The following is a 14,737-nucleotide window of genomic DNA, read 5'->3' on the forward strand; positions in this document are numbered from 1 at the left end:
ACTGCAAGTGAAAGTTGTGGATAAATGTTGATTAAATCCAGGGGACACTGGCTGGCCTGACTATAAACATATTACACACTTTGAATGGGCAATTATGTCATTTCAGTGTTTATGTGAGTAGCATTTTATTTCTGGAGCCCACTGCCAATAATGAACACATTCAAATGGGGTGCAAATTTAAACTGGGTACAACTATCATTTCACGAGTATTAAAGGGCTGCTGTCATGCAAATCATCATATTACAGTAGGCAATCTTTACACATGCATCAGGAGATGAAAATGGAATATGAGAATCTAAATTACCTTTCAGATATGAAACCATAATTCTTTCATGATCACAACATATGCTGTTGGTGAGGAAAATTACACCGCAACTGAAAGAGATTGCTTAAGATGCTAACCTGTTTGCACCTGAGGTTCAAATTAGATTGATGAAAAAAAAACACTTTAGTGGTAGATATATTATAAAAGCAATTCAGGTAAAGTAGTTTGTTGAAGGTATTGCGCAAGAGTACCACGCTACCTGGGATTTGATCTAGCAACCCTCTGATTACAAACTCTGCCCCCATAGCAGAGCAATTACAAACTTTCTCCCAATGGGCTATGTACCATGTTAGCACTGTAACTGCAAGGACATTAGACACATTTTTAATAATGCAAAGAGAACAAGGACATAAAATGCAGGAGTTAGATCTAACTTGCAATGCATAATGTCCTTAACTTATAACTGTCCTTAAACAGTTGTTTAAATCTGTCTATTGCTTCAAATCAGACGGAGGTTATACATTTTATTCTGCAAAATCTTGCTGAGCCACAACAACATAATCCCAAATATCTGCCCAAAACATTTGTTATACGAATGCTTCTGTTGTTATCTAATGGTAATATGTTAAAGTTATGCTCACAGGCCACTGATTTGGTATATTCTTGGTGTGTCCATATTCCCTGTGGTTCATTTAACATATCTATTTAACTCCAATGTAATATAAATGATGAATGACAAATGTAAGGTAATCCATGTATCATTTATTTATTTAGACAGGACACACCTACAGAGGGTGCCCTGATCTGTATTCACATCTCATGTACTATATACTCAAGCATATACTAAAGGTGTAGGCCTATATCATGAAGATGATGTGAACTTGTCATAAATAAGGAATAACAAGAACTAAGAAGTTTGCTTTCAATACATATTCACTTTGAGAGGGAGAAAAGTCTGAAATTGAATTGACTTTAACAGAAACAAACAGGGCCTTTCAATCTAATTTGTTAAGGAAATATGTCACTTAGGAATCTCGTATAACTGGCAGCTTGAATGATTAAAGAAAGAACCCTAATGCGTTTTCCAGACTGAGGTCTTCTCTCCGACGGCTGTGTTTAACTCCTGTGTCAGAGAGGGCTTTGAGCTGTCTGCCTAACAGTTGTATACATCTCTTCAGGGCTTGTATCTAGTAATTACTTGCTACAGCCCACTCCCCAAAATAAAGGCATTTCAACAGCCTCTCTGTCTTTGACACAGTAAGCTATGCCAATGAAAAAACTGAAACAGAGTCCTCGGGACAAAATACATTATTTCAGATTATGTTGTTGGTACAGGCTGACTACATTGTGTGTAGACTGTTTCAGATAGGTCACATTGACATCAAGTAATTTTTTTTCTATTTAGCTGGAGAGGACTGAGCCTACACCTGGAGTTGTTTAAAAAAGAGCATTCATTTGTGATCGATTTCTTTGATCAATATGATTCTTAACCTGGTTCACCATGACATTGATGTGACAATTTTCATTCCTATTCATGCAGAAAACATTACAGTTATTTTTCAGATGTAGGAAGGTGAACCTACAGGTGTGACAGACAGTGTAACCTCTAGTTTCTTGTCAGTTATAGATTCAAGAAAAAGGCAGACAGATGGATTGCTAATGTAGTTGGGAGTATGTATTGGCTACAATGTGTGCAGAAAAAGAAAGATAGATAATATGAAATAAAACCTTTTACCATGATGTAAACTGAAAAAAACACAAGGAAGTCTCAATCATTGTAACATTTCATTTCAACTAACTGCTGTGATTTGGAGTAAAGGACCAGTACTAGTGAATTACAATAAGACTGTATGCCATTTTAGAGGACACTGAAATGAGATGACAAATACACCTTACATTCACTATGGTATGCAAAGTGGGATAGATAACACAACAGAAAAAATGTGTAGACCAAAATATTCATCATAATAGTGCTCTGTCTTGTGTTTAACTTACCATAGGTCAGCCTTGAGTGGATATATTTTCCTCCACATCAACATTTAAATCTACAATCCACATTATACAGCAACACCCTCTGGGACAATGCCTAACAACTCCCATAGCACATCTGGTGCAGAGAGTTAAATCCATTTGAATACACGTTGGGAAGGACCTACACAACCACTGTGTATAATCATATAAAATCCATCAAGGAATACAAGCAACTGTGAATATAAAGCACCAAAAGTCACCAAAAGATGTAGCAGTAACATACAATCTGAAATTATTGATTGCCTTTCAGTGCTTTCGTTTGCCGCGAGAAATAAAAAAATAATAAAAAAAAAAACACTGCACAGGAAATCAAAGGGCTGACAATTGAATCCTGTTCATGGATTGTATTGATACATTGTGCCTAAAATTCACATTGTTTCCCTTTTTATTGGGTAGGTCTTATTCTAGTTTTCTGCCAAGGACTTCTGAATCTTTTAGCTAAGCTGTCCCAATTGCTTAACCATCCATGAGCCTACCCCTCAGGCGTTTTTCTGTCATAAAAAAATCACATTTTATAGGTGCCCAGACAAGAGCTGGATTTTTCACCACTTCAGTCGCTTTGTCAAAGTACTAACCATACCAAATTTCACTCAAAGTAGCCCTTAAACTCATGATAATTTATATACTTATCTATCCCAAAGGAAATATATTAATACATTTTACTGATTGTATGAGTTGCATAACAGTAAATATGCAAACATGAGAAAATACTCCAAGTGCTGCATGCATTAGTTTACTTATTTTTGCAATTATTTCTTTTTGCTTAAATTTCAGTGATGCATGATTATAAGTATGCCTTCGACTACATTAAAAGGAGACACAATTCATTTTTAAATATATTACCTTCTCCTCTGTTCACACGATAAAAATAAGAGATATCCTCCTTGTGTGAAATGTTTTATATAACAACAGACAAGAGGAACATCAATTGTAACTGCTAAAGATATGCTCTGTGGTAAGATTAGGCAAGTGCAGAGAATTATAGTTGCAATCAGCACAAATCCATGAATCCTGCAGTTGTTTTAATGATATACCTTTGAAAAAAAGACTGAAGTCAAGTATATATTAAAAATGATGGGAAAGAGATTTAAAACACCACATCAAATCCTACCAATTTATTTCTTTTGTTGTTTTCAGAAACAACAAATTGGAAAATGATGCGTTAGGCACTGCATGTGTAGGAAGTGACATGTTCAACACTTTCTGTTTGAAACTGGTCATCTTCCCTTGGGTAAATGGAACAGGAGCTAGGGGAATGTGTTGATTGACCCCCTCTTGATGCTGTCCTCAGTCACCCATGCTCTTCAGAGAGAATGCCAGCTCCTCGTTTTGGCACATGTAATGGTAGCCTGCAATTTATACATTTCTCTCCATGAAGTGTTTTGTAATTGTTGTGGAGGTTAAAAGTTAATATGCTCTTTAGTTCCCCACATCAGAAAGCTGTTTCCACAGCTCTTACCACCAAAGAGCATAATCACTGTTCCCAGCAGACTTTTAGCACCTCCCCTTTGTCTATCCGCAGGACTGATCCAGACCAAAACCTCCTTTCTCTTCCCATCCAAGTCTCAGATCGACGATCCCTGTTCTCCAGACCTCACAGCTTATTTCTCCCACTCCCCCTCTCATTTCCAGTGATGTCAGTGCCAGCGATGAAGCTCCTTCTTCTTGCAAGGGAATATAGGGAGGAAAAAATAATCCCAACTCCCTGTATTTTTATTCAAGGTCACACCTAATATACCCCATCAAAATTTTGCTCTTGGTTTCTCTTTGATTCACATTCCAAGAGAATGAGAAGTTTAGTGTGAAAAATACACATAGAATCCAAGAGCAGTATCTCAGCAAAAGAATGTTGAGGTTTATTGGTGGTTTCCCTTTCCAACTTTTGGATCTACCTCTGTGAGTCAATTACATATATAGAGGATAACTGTTTTACACCCTATTAATTGATTAATTTAGGAGCTTCTTTGTTTCATACTGACATTCAGCACATAATATTAAACAGGGTTTCTCAAAAGTAACATCTTGCAATAGCAGCTGAATGCATTTCATTACAAATCGAAATGTCAAAACACTCAAGAAAACAGCCTTGGTTTCAAACAGGATCATTTAAATTTGGAAAATCACACATATGCATTCTGAACAGTCATCAGAGGTAATAAATGATGCTCCACACATTTCATTTGTGCTCTCAGAGCAAGACTCTCCTGCAAGCTTCAGTGCAATCAACTGTGTAAACAGTTTGTGAGAGGGACAATTAGTCCTAATCAGTCAGTGTACGACTGCATGAAAGATAAAAGATCAAACACATAGCTAATATATTATAAATAATTAATAAACAACACGTCAAGCTTTACATAACACAGAATGCATGGAAAAAAACATAGACCAGTGAAAATGAAACATAACAGTCGATGTAGAGCGTTGACTTCGTCCACAAGAGGGCGCAGAATTCAAACACTTTTTAATCATAGAGCAGTGGCTTTCATAGGCAGTAATAGTGAGAAATCGATTGAAATGTCCGTATATTCACCTGTTAAATGATCGGAGGGGGTATAAAACATTTTAGGTACTTCCCAGTACAGTTAAAAATAAATACAAGCGGATGGTTCCATAATCAATTTGGATTCTGAAATACAGAGGACATCACATGCAAAATTCAGATATAATTCCAACTACAGCGCCTACAAACATACCATATAACCACTATTCCTTGGATGTTTCAAAATATCAATTTAAAAATAATAATGAAAGGAATATGAAGTTGACAGCGTCTGTTCTTTCCCTCCCTTTTCAGTCTTAAACTCATTACGCTGATAGCTCGCGGTACCAATGTAAGACCCCCCCTCACCAGCACCAGCACCAAGTCCCGCCCCTCTGTGGGTGGAGAATATTTGGATTTTTTTCCTTCGGGCGTACTCAGATTTTAGAGTTAGAGTAATATTCAGACGCACCAGAGTTCTCCCGACAGTACTCTGCCTGCTATCAGAGCGGTAGATGACTAGCTCAAGTAAAGAGTCTCTTGACTGCTGTAAACATCAGACGACACAGTGCAGATCTACAGCCATTGCGAGGTAAGGTTATTTGACATCCATGTGAACTGATAAGTAGAACGTATTTGTTGGAGAATAATTGTATTTTTTTTATTATTCAGAGTCGTTGTTAAATCTTATTTTTCTTTTTTTTCTATTTACTTATATATAAAAATGGTGTGAAATAATATAGCCACACAGCAATGTGAGTTGTCTGGTTTAGTTGGCAGTGTTGCACTAAAGTGCTTGTTCCTGACAAATACAAGCACAGCAACACGTTCACCGATACAGGTTTCACTTATTGTAGATTGTTTTACTTCCATGAAACGTATTTACGGTACACAACTGAATTATTTTATTCCTGTTTATTCATTTTTATTTTGACCAGAGATCACGCTGTGAGTAAAATATTATATTTCTTTTTGCAGTGTAATGATTATTGTTGATATCATAATAAACGTGTTGGTGACAATATTGTTCGGTGTTCTATAATTATAGCGTTTTTAACGATATGTTAACCATAGGTGACAATGTCGTAAAATGATGGTGTCTCTGCGTTTAGGGTGTCTTTCCACGGTAGAGAATGCCAGCGGTCATAAGTAAAAATTCCGATTTGGAGTTTGACTCCTTACAACCTTGCTTTTATCCGGATGAAGATGATTTCTATTTCTGCGGTCCTGACTCGGCTCCACCTGGGGAGGACATCTGGAAGAAATTCGAGTTGCTGCCCACGCCCCCCCTCTCCCCTAGCAGAGCCGGCCTCCCGGGGGAGCTGGCTTCGGCATCCGGAGACTCCGGTTCGATGGGGTTTGGATTATCAAACCCACTGGACTGGGCTTCGGAACTCCTTTTACTTCCCGAAGACGACATTTGGGGAGCATCGGACGGGGACCTTTTCGGGTCAGCCTTGGAAAGTAACCTCAACTCTATCATCATTCAAGACTGCATGTGGAGTGGTTTTTCGGCCAGAGAAAAGCTCGAACGGGTGGTGAACGAGAAGCTCGGTAAAGCGATTGCCACGGTTGCCAGTTGTGGAGCGAGTAACAGCACAGAAACCAAGGCGGCGGAGTTGAACAGTTCTGTCTCGGAGTGTGTGGACCCTGCCGTAGTTTTCCCGTTCCCTGTCAACAAAACCACCAGCAGCAGCTGCGGCACCACCACCAGTAGCAGCAACAACAACAGAAGTCCACCTGGGATAGTCCCTTCATCCGCTGCCAACAGTAATGCCGACGACACCCCGAGCGACTCGGGTAAGTGGAGCGGGTGCTTTGTGAGGGGATGATACTATTCAGAAGTTATGTTTCTTTTCAAGGACAAGTATTTGGTTCCCAAGGTCGATATCCTGTAAAAGCAAATGCTCCGAATTTATGCATTATTGTTCAATTATTCTTAGGTTCAGAAGCCGTCTTAAAATTAGCCACTTAAAATTCCAAATATAAAGAATACATTAATAATAATAATAATAATAATAATAATAATAATAATAATAACAACAACAACAACAAGAACAACAACAACAACAATAAAGTTTTTTATTAACTGCAGTAGCTGGTGACGCATCGGTAGAGGAGGTGGTAGTGGTACAGTTTTCTGTCCTTTGACAGATCGTAAATGGGATTACCTTGTGCACTTGCGTTCCAGTCAATCAGATAAACCTACTGGGTTAATCTGCAATAGGCAGGAACATGGTGTACACGGTTACTGTAATATCCAAACGCATCATCCAGCAGATGGCGGTAAAAATATTACCTTTCTTGTGGAATTACAAATGAACTTATACCTAGTTGGCGTCAGCGCAAAATGAGCTAAGGTTATATTTAACGCAACATCAAACAGTCAAGGTGGCTTTGGGTGAGGGTCTTAGATTATTTAACAGGATACAATGGCCTACATTGGCCCTTTTAGAATGAGATGCTCCAGAAAACATGGGGGGTACATGTGATTATTTGAAAGTGAGGTTTTTTATGATACAGACTGGTTTTACTGTTTTCATTGTGTATGACCAAATAATAATGGTTTTATTTTGTGGTCCATTGGTAAGTATGCATTTCCATAGTTTTCGTAGGTATAGATTTACAAACTTGTGTTATGCATTAAGTAAGTGAAGATGGGCACAAGTGAGCTTTGTGCTCAGAATTACTAATACTGTGATGAGATCTTGAATATGCTGAAGTTTTAACATTGTTTCATTGGTTATTCACTGAATATGTGCATCTTGTGTTTCAGCCACACAATATGTGTGTGTGTGTGTGTGTGTGATAAGTTTTTATTTTCACCCCCAAATATATGTGTATTATTTACTATGGGATTCAAGAATGAAAATTTACATTCATTCAAGTGCATTACATCAGCGGGCAAATGGCTCCAGCATACTCTCTTTGTGTGGCAGATTTGCTCCAAATGCAATCCGTGAAATAGTAAAAGGAGCCACAACTTGGCAAAGGGGCTCAGGAGCCTGACAGACACCCTGGCCAGTGCTGAAAATGGGCTCTGTCTCTTTAAAGTCTGACAGCTTTGAACAAGAGCTGCCTCCCAACAGCTGTCTTCTTGGCACGGCTCCAAAGCGTTAGCTTAAGCAGAGCCACCAACTGCAGCTACTCTACGTTCGAGATAGAATAATTCTGGCAATTATGGAGCTTTCCGGTGCTTTCAGCACCAGGCTTGTTCCTTCCTCGTGGATCCGTTTAAAGGAAACACACAACAGACTGCGGTTAGTGGCGGAAAGTGGGAGTGCCCTTTGTTATAATTCCCCCCTCGGAGTTTGGTGCGCTGTCTCCATGTGGTATTTACAAACATATTCATCTGAGCTTCTCTCAGCCAGGCGTACAGACAGCTTCCTGTAGGTTGCATTTGAAGTGTCCCGCTCTAATCTGTAAAATGCCAAACTGCTTGTGAGAGGCTTAGCCGATAAAGATATCCTCAATCAGGAAAGAAGATTTTTACAGCTTCTCTGTTTGACTTGCCATGAAGGCACACAACAAAGGGAACTCAATGCTCTAAATCAAATTTGAAAACAGGGGTTCTTATTATAATATCTCTGCACAGATAAGGGAAAAGTAGACCATATAAAAAGCCTTTTATTCACCCCAAGATGAAGGGAAGCACTAAATTTGAAGAGATTCTAAGTCTTATCACTTTTTGGTGTGAATGAAATTACACTGCATGTTTAGTAGCTGAATTTGTCAACTAACAGAAGTTCACACATGAAATGTTTATTTTTTTTTCTTCACTAATTCTGTATATGCTGTAGCATTGAAAGCCATAGGAGGATAACATTGAAAAGAAATCCAGACAGTCTGGTAGTTTGTCACATAATCCACTTTTGGGACAGATCAGCTGACTGTTTGACACTAAGTGTTCCCCAGGGTAATACCATTGAGCAATCTTCACTCGCACACGTTTGTTCTATCAGTGCATAACTGACACTTCACATACATAGCAAACATTTTGTAGATGCTCTCGTGGGTGTGTCAGACTGATTAAGCAACTTTATTTATTTTTTCTCCAGATGACGAGGACGATGACGAAGACGAGGATGAGGAAGAGGATGAGGACGAGGACGAGGAGGAGATCGACGTGGTCACGGTGGAGAAGAGGCGGTCCACAGGCGGCAAGCCGGTGGCCACCATCACCATCGCCGTGCGGCCGAAGGTGAGCAGCGGCAGCGGCGGCGCCGGGGTCAGCGCCATGTCCATCAGCAAGCCCCAGGAGGCACTCCTCAAGCGCTGCGCCCCCATCCACCAGCAGCACAACTACGCTGCCCCATCGCCCTACATCGAGGACGAGGACGCCCCCGCGCCCCCGAAGAAGGTCAGGAGCGAGGCGCAGCGAGCGCCCGCCAAGGCCAGCGCCCCCCAGAGGTTGAAAAAGAGCGACAGCCCACCCAGGGGCTCCGACTCGGAGGACAGCGAGCGGCGGCGGAACCACAACATCCTGGAGAGGCAGCGGCGTAACGACCTGCGCTCCAGCTTCCTCACCCTGCGGGACCACGTCCCCGAGCTGGTCAGGAACGAGAAGGCGGCCAAGGTGGTCATCCTGAAAAAGGCCACGGAGTACGTGCACTCTCTGGAGGCGGACGAGCGCCGGCTACAGCAGGAGGTAGACAAGCTCCAGGCGCGGCGGCAGCAGTTGATCAAGAGGTTAGAGCAGGCAAGGACTCGCTAAGCCACCCTTTATCAGGACTTTCACTGCCACTTTTGCACATTTTTTGACGTTAAGAATGTTGGGTTTTGCTTTCAATCCAGTCACATCAGAAAGATGGAGAGAACACGTCTCTTTTTCCGTATGAATTCAGGTTCACCGTGACAAAGGCCATATGATACTGCTCAATACCGGAGACAGAGGAAGACTAGACTCAATCTGACTGCACTGTGTTTTGGCTTTAAGTTTGAGTCATATGTTTCAGCAAATGTTACCTTTTTATCCATCCTTGCATGGCAGTTTTCGTAAAGTTTCACCAACTTGAGACTGATGATGTTTCGCGAGTGGAGCAAAAACATAACATTTGCTTAAGTTCCTTTGTCTAAACTAAGAACAGATCACGTTGTTGTTAGACTGAATCCTGGCAAGAGTCTGTGCTACACTGGACATTGTGGGAGTGTCCACAGACCTTAGTTTGCCTTTCACAACTTCACAGTACAACAGACACAAACGTAAACAAAAGGATGCCATACTTAGGCCATATTTCTTGTCACTACATTTATCTCACTGGTGCTCAAAAATGTGGATGTGCTTAGTTGCACCTTGCTATCGTACACCCTTCACTTTTGTAAATACCATGTACACAACCTGCCTTTTTTGTATACATTTGTCTTGGTTTTTATGTCAATGCTGCCAATACTAGACTGGAAGTTTATATACCTTAAAAGTACTGTAATACCTCAATGTTTGAGGAGCATAAGACTTTGTAATATAACATTATACTGTTTTTTTCTCTGCTATGTACTTTACTAATTCTTACACACCTCTATACTTTAGTGTGATGCTGATACATACTAAATTTGATACTTATATTTTCGTATGAAAATGCGTTCTGAGTAGATATTACTTTATCCCTGTTTTTTTTTCTCTAAAATTCTTTTGTACAGAAATTCACTCTATAAACATTTATCCTTGCCTTTTCTTCTTCCTGTTTATATATTTGTTACTGTTGGGTGCATAGAACTGGGTAAACGGAAACGTTTTTTTTTCTTTTTTAAAATGTACATTTAGTGCTGCAACTTATAGCACTTTGAAATACCTCATTTTAAAAATAAATAGATGAAAAGAAGTCATGTTTTGTGTATGTTTTAAAAAGGCTGCCTTAACCCATGAGTCCTCTTCATATCCGCTGGAAGTACACCAATAGTTTACTGTCTCCCAGTTCATTTATATACTTTCAAGGATGTGGAGGAAGAACTGTTCACTGACCCTGATTGCCTATTATGTTATGAATTTAATATTTTAGGGGATTTCAACATCACCTGAAACTTGAATAAGGCCATTATTTGATGCATTCATGTTCAACAAGCACAGGCTTACATAATGCATTGGTTTGCCCCGGTTGACAGGATCAGGTTTGACAGTGCTGCTGCAGCTTGAGTGTCTCCTCTCGCTCGTCCATAGGAATGCAAAACACTGATAGCAGTGAGGACAACCGCACAGTGGAATTCACTGAGCCTTGAGTTCGTCTCATGCCTTCATTAAGCCAAATATCCCTGAGGAGTTTGGTGAACCAGATAACCAGGCTCACGGAGTATTTATTGTTTTGTCTTTTCTTGTAGTGTAGTTTAGAAGCATTAGATTCATGCCATGTTTAAATGCCACATGTCATAAAGAGTGGGTCATTAAATGAGGCACATAGGAGAAGGTTTGTTTTTTTTATATAGCTATGAATGAAGAGTTGAAATGAGGACAAGCAGAGAATTCTGTGAGATATTTGGGGTCATGAGATTGTGGAAAGAACACTGGGACATACAACAAAGACATAAACCTCTTTGGTCTTTATCTTCTCTAACTGTTGTTTTGAACATGTACAGTTCTGTTACATCCTGTCTATATGAGCTCCTTCTCCCATCTGCCCCTTCCATTTAATACTTGCTTATTCTCTGTGCAGTTGTAATAACACAAAGCATTTATGAAAATCAGATAATATGCCCTCTGTCTCTATATATTATTCTAAATATTTATCTGGTCAATACCATTGTTCAAATCAGAAAATGTCCATTGACTAAGTTACTGATGTAGTATCAATGCTTTCTTTACTCTTGGTAAATCTATGTTTCACAGTCAAAACTGGATTAATTTGCCCACAGCTTTTATCAAAAAATGAATAAATAAATAAATAAAATAAAAAATGGCACACAGAAGCAAAAAATACAAAAGAAGAATAAATATAGTAAACTGCTGATGGAGGTCATCTGAGACATATAGCAAAAGACAAAAAGGCCAATCTAATCATATAAGGTTATGTAAGGTATAAAAGTTCAAATATTATTTGCTTCCATGTGGGTTTCCTGTGAATTGATTGCGCAGTGAGACAAAGTATTACATTTTCCTGTACGTCAGTCAATCAGTTAACCTGAGAGCATCCTACACATTACATAATCGAGGCAGGGTTGCCACCACCCTGTCATAACCCATAAAGTGAAATGCTCTCCGCCCCACTGGGCACAATCATTTCTTATTTACTCAGACATTCTAGCATATAGATCCATCAGAATACACTGCTTATTCTGTATGACTTGAATCACCTCATTTGCACTCGTTTCTGGTTGCACTTGCAGTTCAGTTCATCCCTTCATGTTTTCATTCGAAAACACAGCACCTCTTGTAAACCTCACACACAGTGAGACCCTACAGTTCACACAGTGCAAACGGTTTTAACATGTGGCTTTTTTTTTTTTATTTGAAACGTGGTAATGTGACAACAGACATCCATCTTGACACCACATTACTGCGACATGATTAAAGAGTTACGGTGATATGCCAATATAGCGTTGTCGCGTTCCTTCTTAATGCAACGGGAGATAATCCATGATCCATAAATCACTGGCGTTGCCAAGCTGACTTTGGACTAATCACAGTGTCCTCCTTCCTGCTCTCATTGTGAGGTTATTGATTTATTTATCTGGACGCAAATGTATCGCACAAAGAGCACTAAAAGGCATTATTGTGTCCATTAGTCAAATTCGCTGTTTAGATTTTCCCCCTAAGCACGTATAAAGGCTCACACACTCCTCGCTCTCCTTGCATTGTTCAGTCAGGGGGTTGCCATGGAAACTGGCGCAGCTGCGGAGTGGCAGACATTGGCTGCGTTGTGTGGGCAGTCGGTCGGCTTTTGTGTCACGCCCACGTGACCCAGCAGCTAATCACACTCCAGTGGACGGCGGTGTCATGCCAGGCCGTACGAGATAATGTTTACTAACATCGGCCACATGGCCCCTTTTTCCACAGCGCAGCCCAAAATATGTCAACCCCTGGTGATTCGTCAGGCTTTAGGCCAGCCCCTCTGGAAAGGGATGAAAAATCTGTCACTAGCGACCATGAGGAGACAGCCTGGCTCAGGGACCGCCGGGAGAGAAAGAGGGAGAGAAGGAGAGAGAGAAAAAGAGAGAGAGACACACACACACACACACACACAAGAAGGTGGTGAGATTTGAGATTTTACTTTGCAACAATATATATTAAAATCCATTCTGCCGCCAAACTCCTTGAAGCAGACTTCAGTCTGGTCCCCTGGTGGTTACATAACAAGCAAAGGCACAGTTTGGGATTGTCACCGTGGGTGGCTCTCGGAGGCGAAACAGCCATGGGAGTGGCACAATGCCATCTGCCACGTTGCTGGCCCTACCACGTTAATGGATGGAAAGCATTAGCTGCAACTTGATAGTGAAGAGCAGGGCTCCCCTGAAACAAGCCATGCGAATCCACATGTTATTCCTGATGTCTGGGACGAGGGCGGCCACCAATTATGTAACGCCGACCTTTTGTCTCAAAAGGAAGGAAGTTCATCTTTCAAAGACCCTCAAAACTTCTGCTTCTACCCCGATCCTGAGTGTTGAGAATAATGAGATTATTCATTTATCCCTGCAGATACTCTCCTGACGAAGACTCCCACTCACCCCTGAGAACGCTGGCTACACTCTCCACGCGTATGTTTCCACTCAGAGACAGGGAGGGCAGCTTCCCTATGTGGCTGAGAAAGCATGATTGGAACTCCTCTGTTTGGATCACATGATCTCCTACATCTATTCTGACCGTTAGTGTTATAGTATTTCCAGTTTATAAGGTTTTTTGATGCAAATTTTTTTACCATGCTCTTTTACTGTAGTTTGTCTCCTGCAGTTTACTACAAAATACATATAATTTTATGCAATTTATTTAATTTACCATACCAAAAGAAAGTGAAACATAATAATACTGAATGATGGCTCAATGCACAGTAGGAAAAGATTTGGTTGTGGGATTGTAGGCGCATTGTACTGTGTTTGTAAGCATCTCTCCATCATATATTTAGCCTGGATTAAATTAAGACAAGCAAGGCTGGAAGAAACCCACCAGGGCTAAGCAGCCTGTCTGTTCTACTTCAGCTGCTGTGTCATCAAAAGATGACACATTTCACCAACTGATGTGACCACCTAGCCCACTGTAAGTCCCCCTAACACTCCTAAGTGGGGCTGATGGTTGTGTTTTTTTTTTTTTACCCTGCACTTGACATTCAAGTTCAGCCATCTTGGATTAAACAAACATATGGCAAGGCTTTCCCTTAATTAATACATATTATCCCCCTGCCTGGCCTTCTATTATGTGTGTGGTAATAGGCTTAGAAAGGACTGCCTCAAATCAAATCCACTAGCAACCGCACCGGTCCAAGGGATAATTCATTGAGAATTAACCCATGAGGTACGGTACCAGCTTCTGTTCCAGAGAACTCTAAAGCAATTTCTCAAAGGTGGCAATTTTGACTACTTTTAGCATGAAAAATCAAACAAAAAATGAAAACATATGACATATGATATGAAGTTATAAGATATTATACTGTACAGAGAAAAGTCACAAAAGCATATACCTACAAGAGGCTAAGTGCATGTGGAAAGGGCTGCACCAATCTGAAAATGTACTGGGATAGTATTTTTGGAAAAAAAATATTGTCATGGAGATGTCTGATATGTCATAAAGCCTCTGCAACATGTTATTTTGTGGAGCTGATATCGTGAATTGGACTGGAAAAGCATTAAGTCTATTGCCTAATGCTGGTGTGTTTTGGTACTGTCCTAATGGACTTTATTCCTTCAGGAACATTTTATCATTACTTTATGCTACTCATATACAGGCTCCTACGGGATGTCAGTGGAAGCTGAAATGTCACTGATGAGGCTTAATGCTATCTTAATAGGAAACACTATTGTTTCATAATATTCGTCTGACGATA

The 14,737-nt window shown here is 40.3% G+C and overlaps 1 protein-coding gene across 1 annotated transcript; it reads left to right on the plus strand.

Moving 5' to 3' along the window:
* The first annotated feature begins 5,257 nt into the window (after positions 1 to 5,257).
* mycn (MYCN proto-oncogene, bHLH transcription factor) lies at positions 5,258 to 9,656 on the plus strand. The gene is made up of 3 exons (XM_036550016.1): positions 5,258 to 5,367; positions 5,888 to 6,575; positions 8,834 to 9,656. The coding sequence occupies exons 2-3, from the start codon at positions 5,909 to 5,911 to the stop codon at positions 9,487 to 9,489; spliced, it is 1,323 nt and encodes a 440-aa protein (XP_036405909.1). The 5' UTR covers positions 5,258 to 5,367; positions 5,888 to 5,908; the 3' UTR covers positions 9,490 to 9,656.
* Positions 9,657 to 14,737: the final 5,081 nt, after the last annotated feature.

The sequence above is a fragment of the Megalops cyprinoides genome, chromosome 17, assembly GCF_013368585.1.
Source record: "Megalops cyprinoides isolate fMegCyp1 chromosome 17, fMegCyp1.pri, whole genome shotgun sequence".
NCBI lineage: Eukaryota > Metazoa > Chordata > Actinopteri > Elopiformes > Megalopidae > Megalops > Megalops cyprinoides.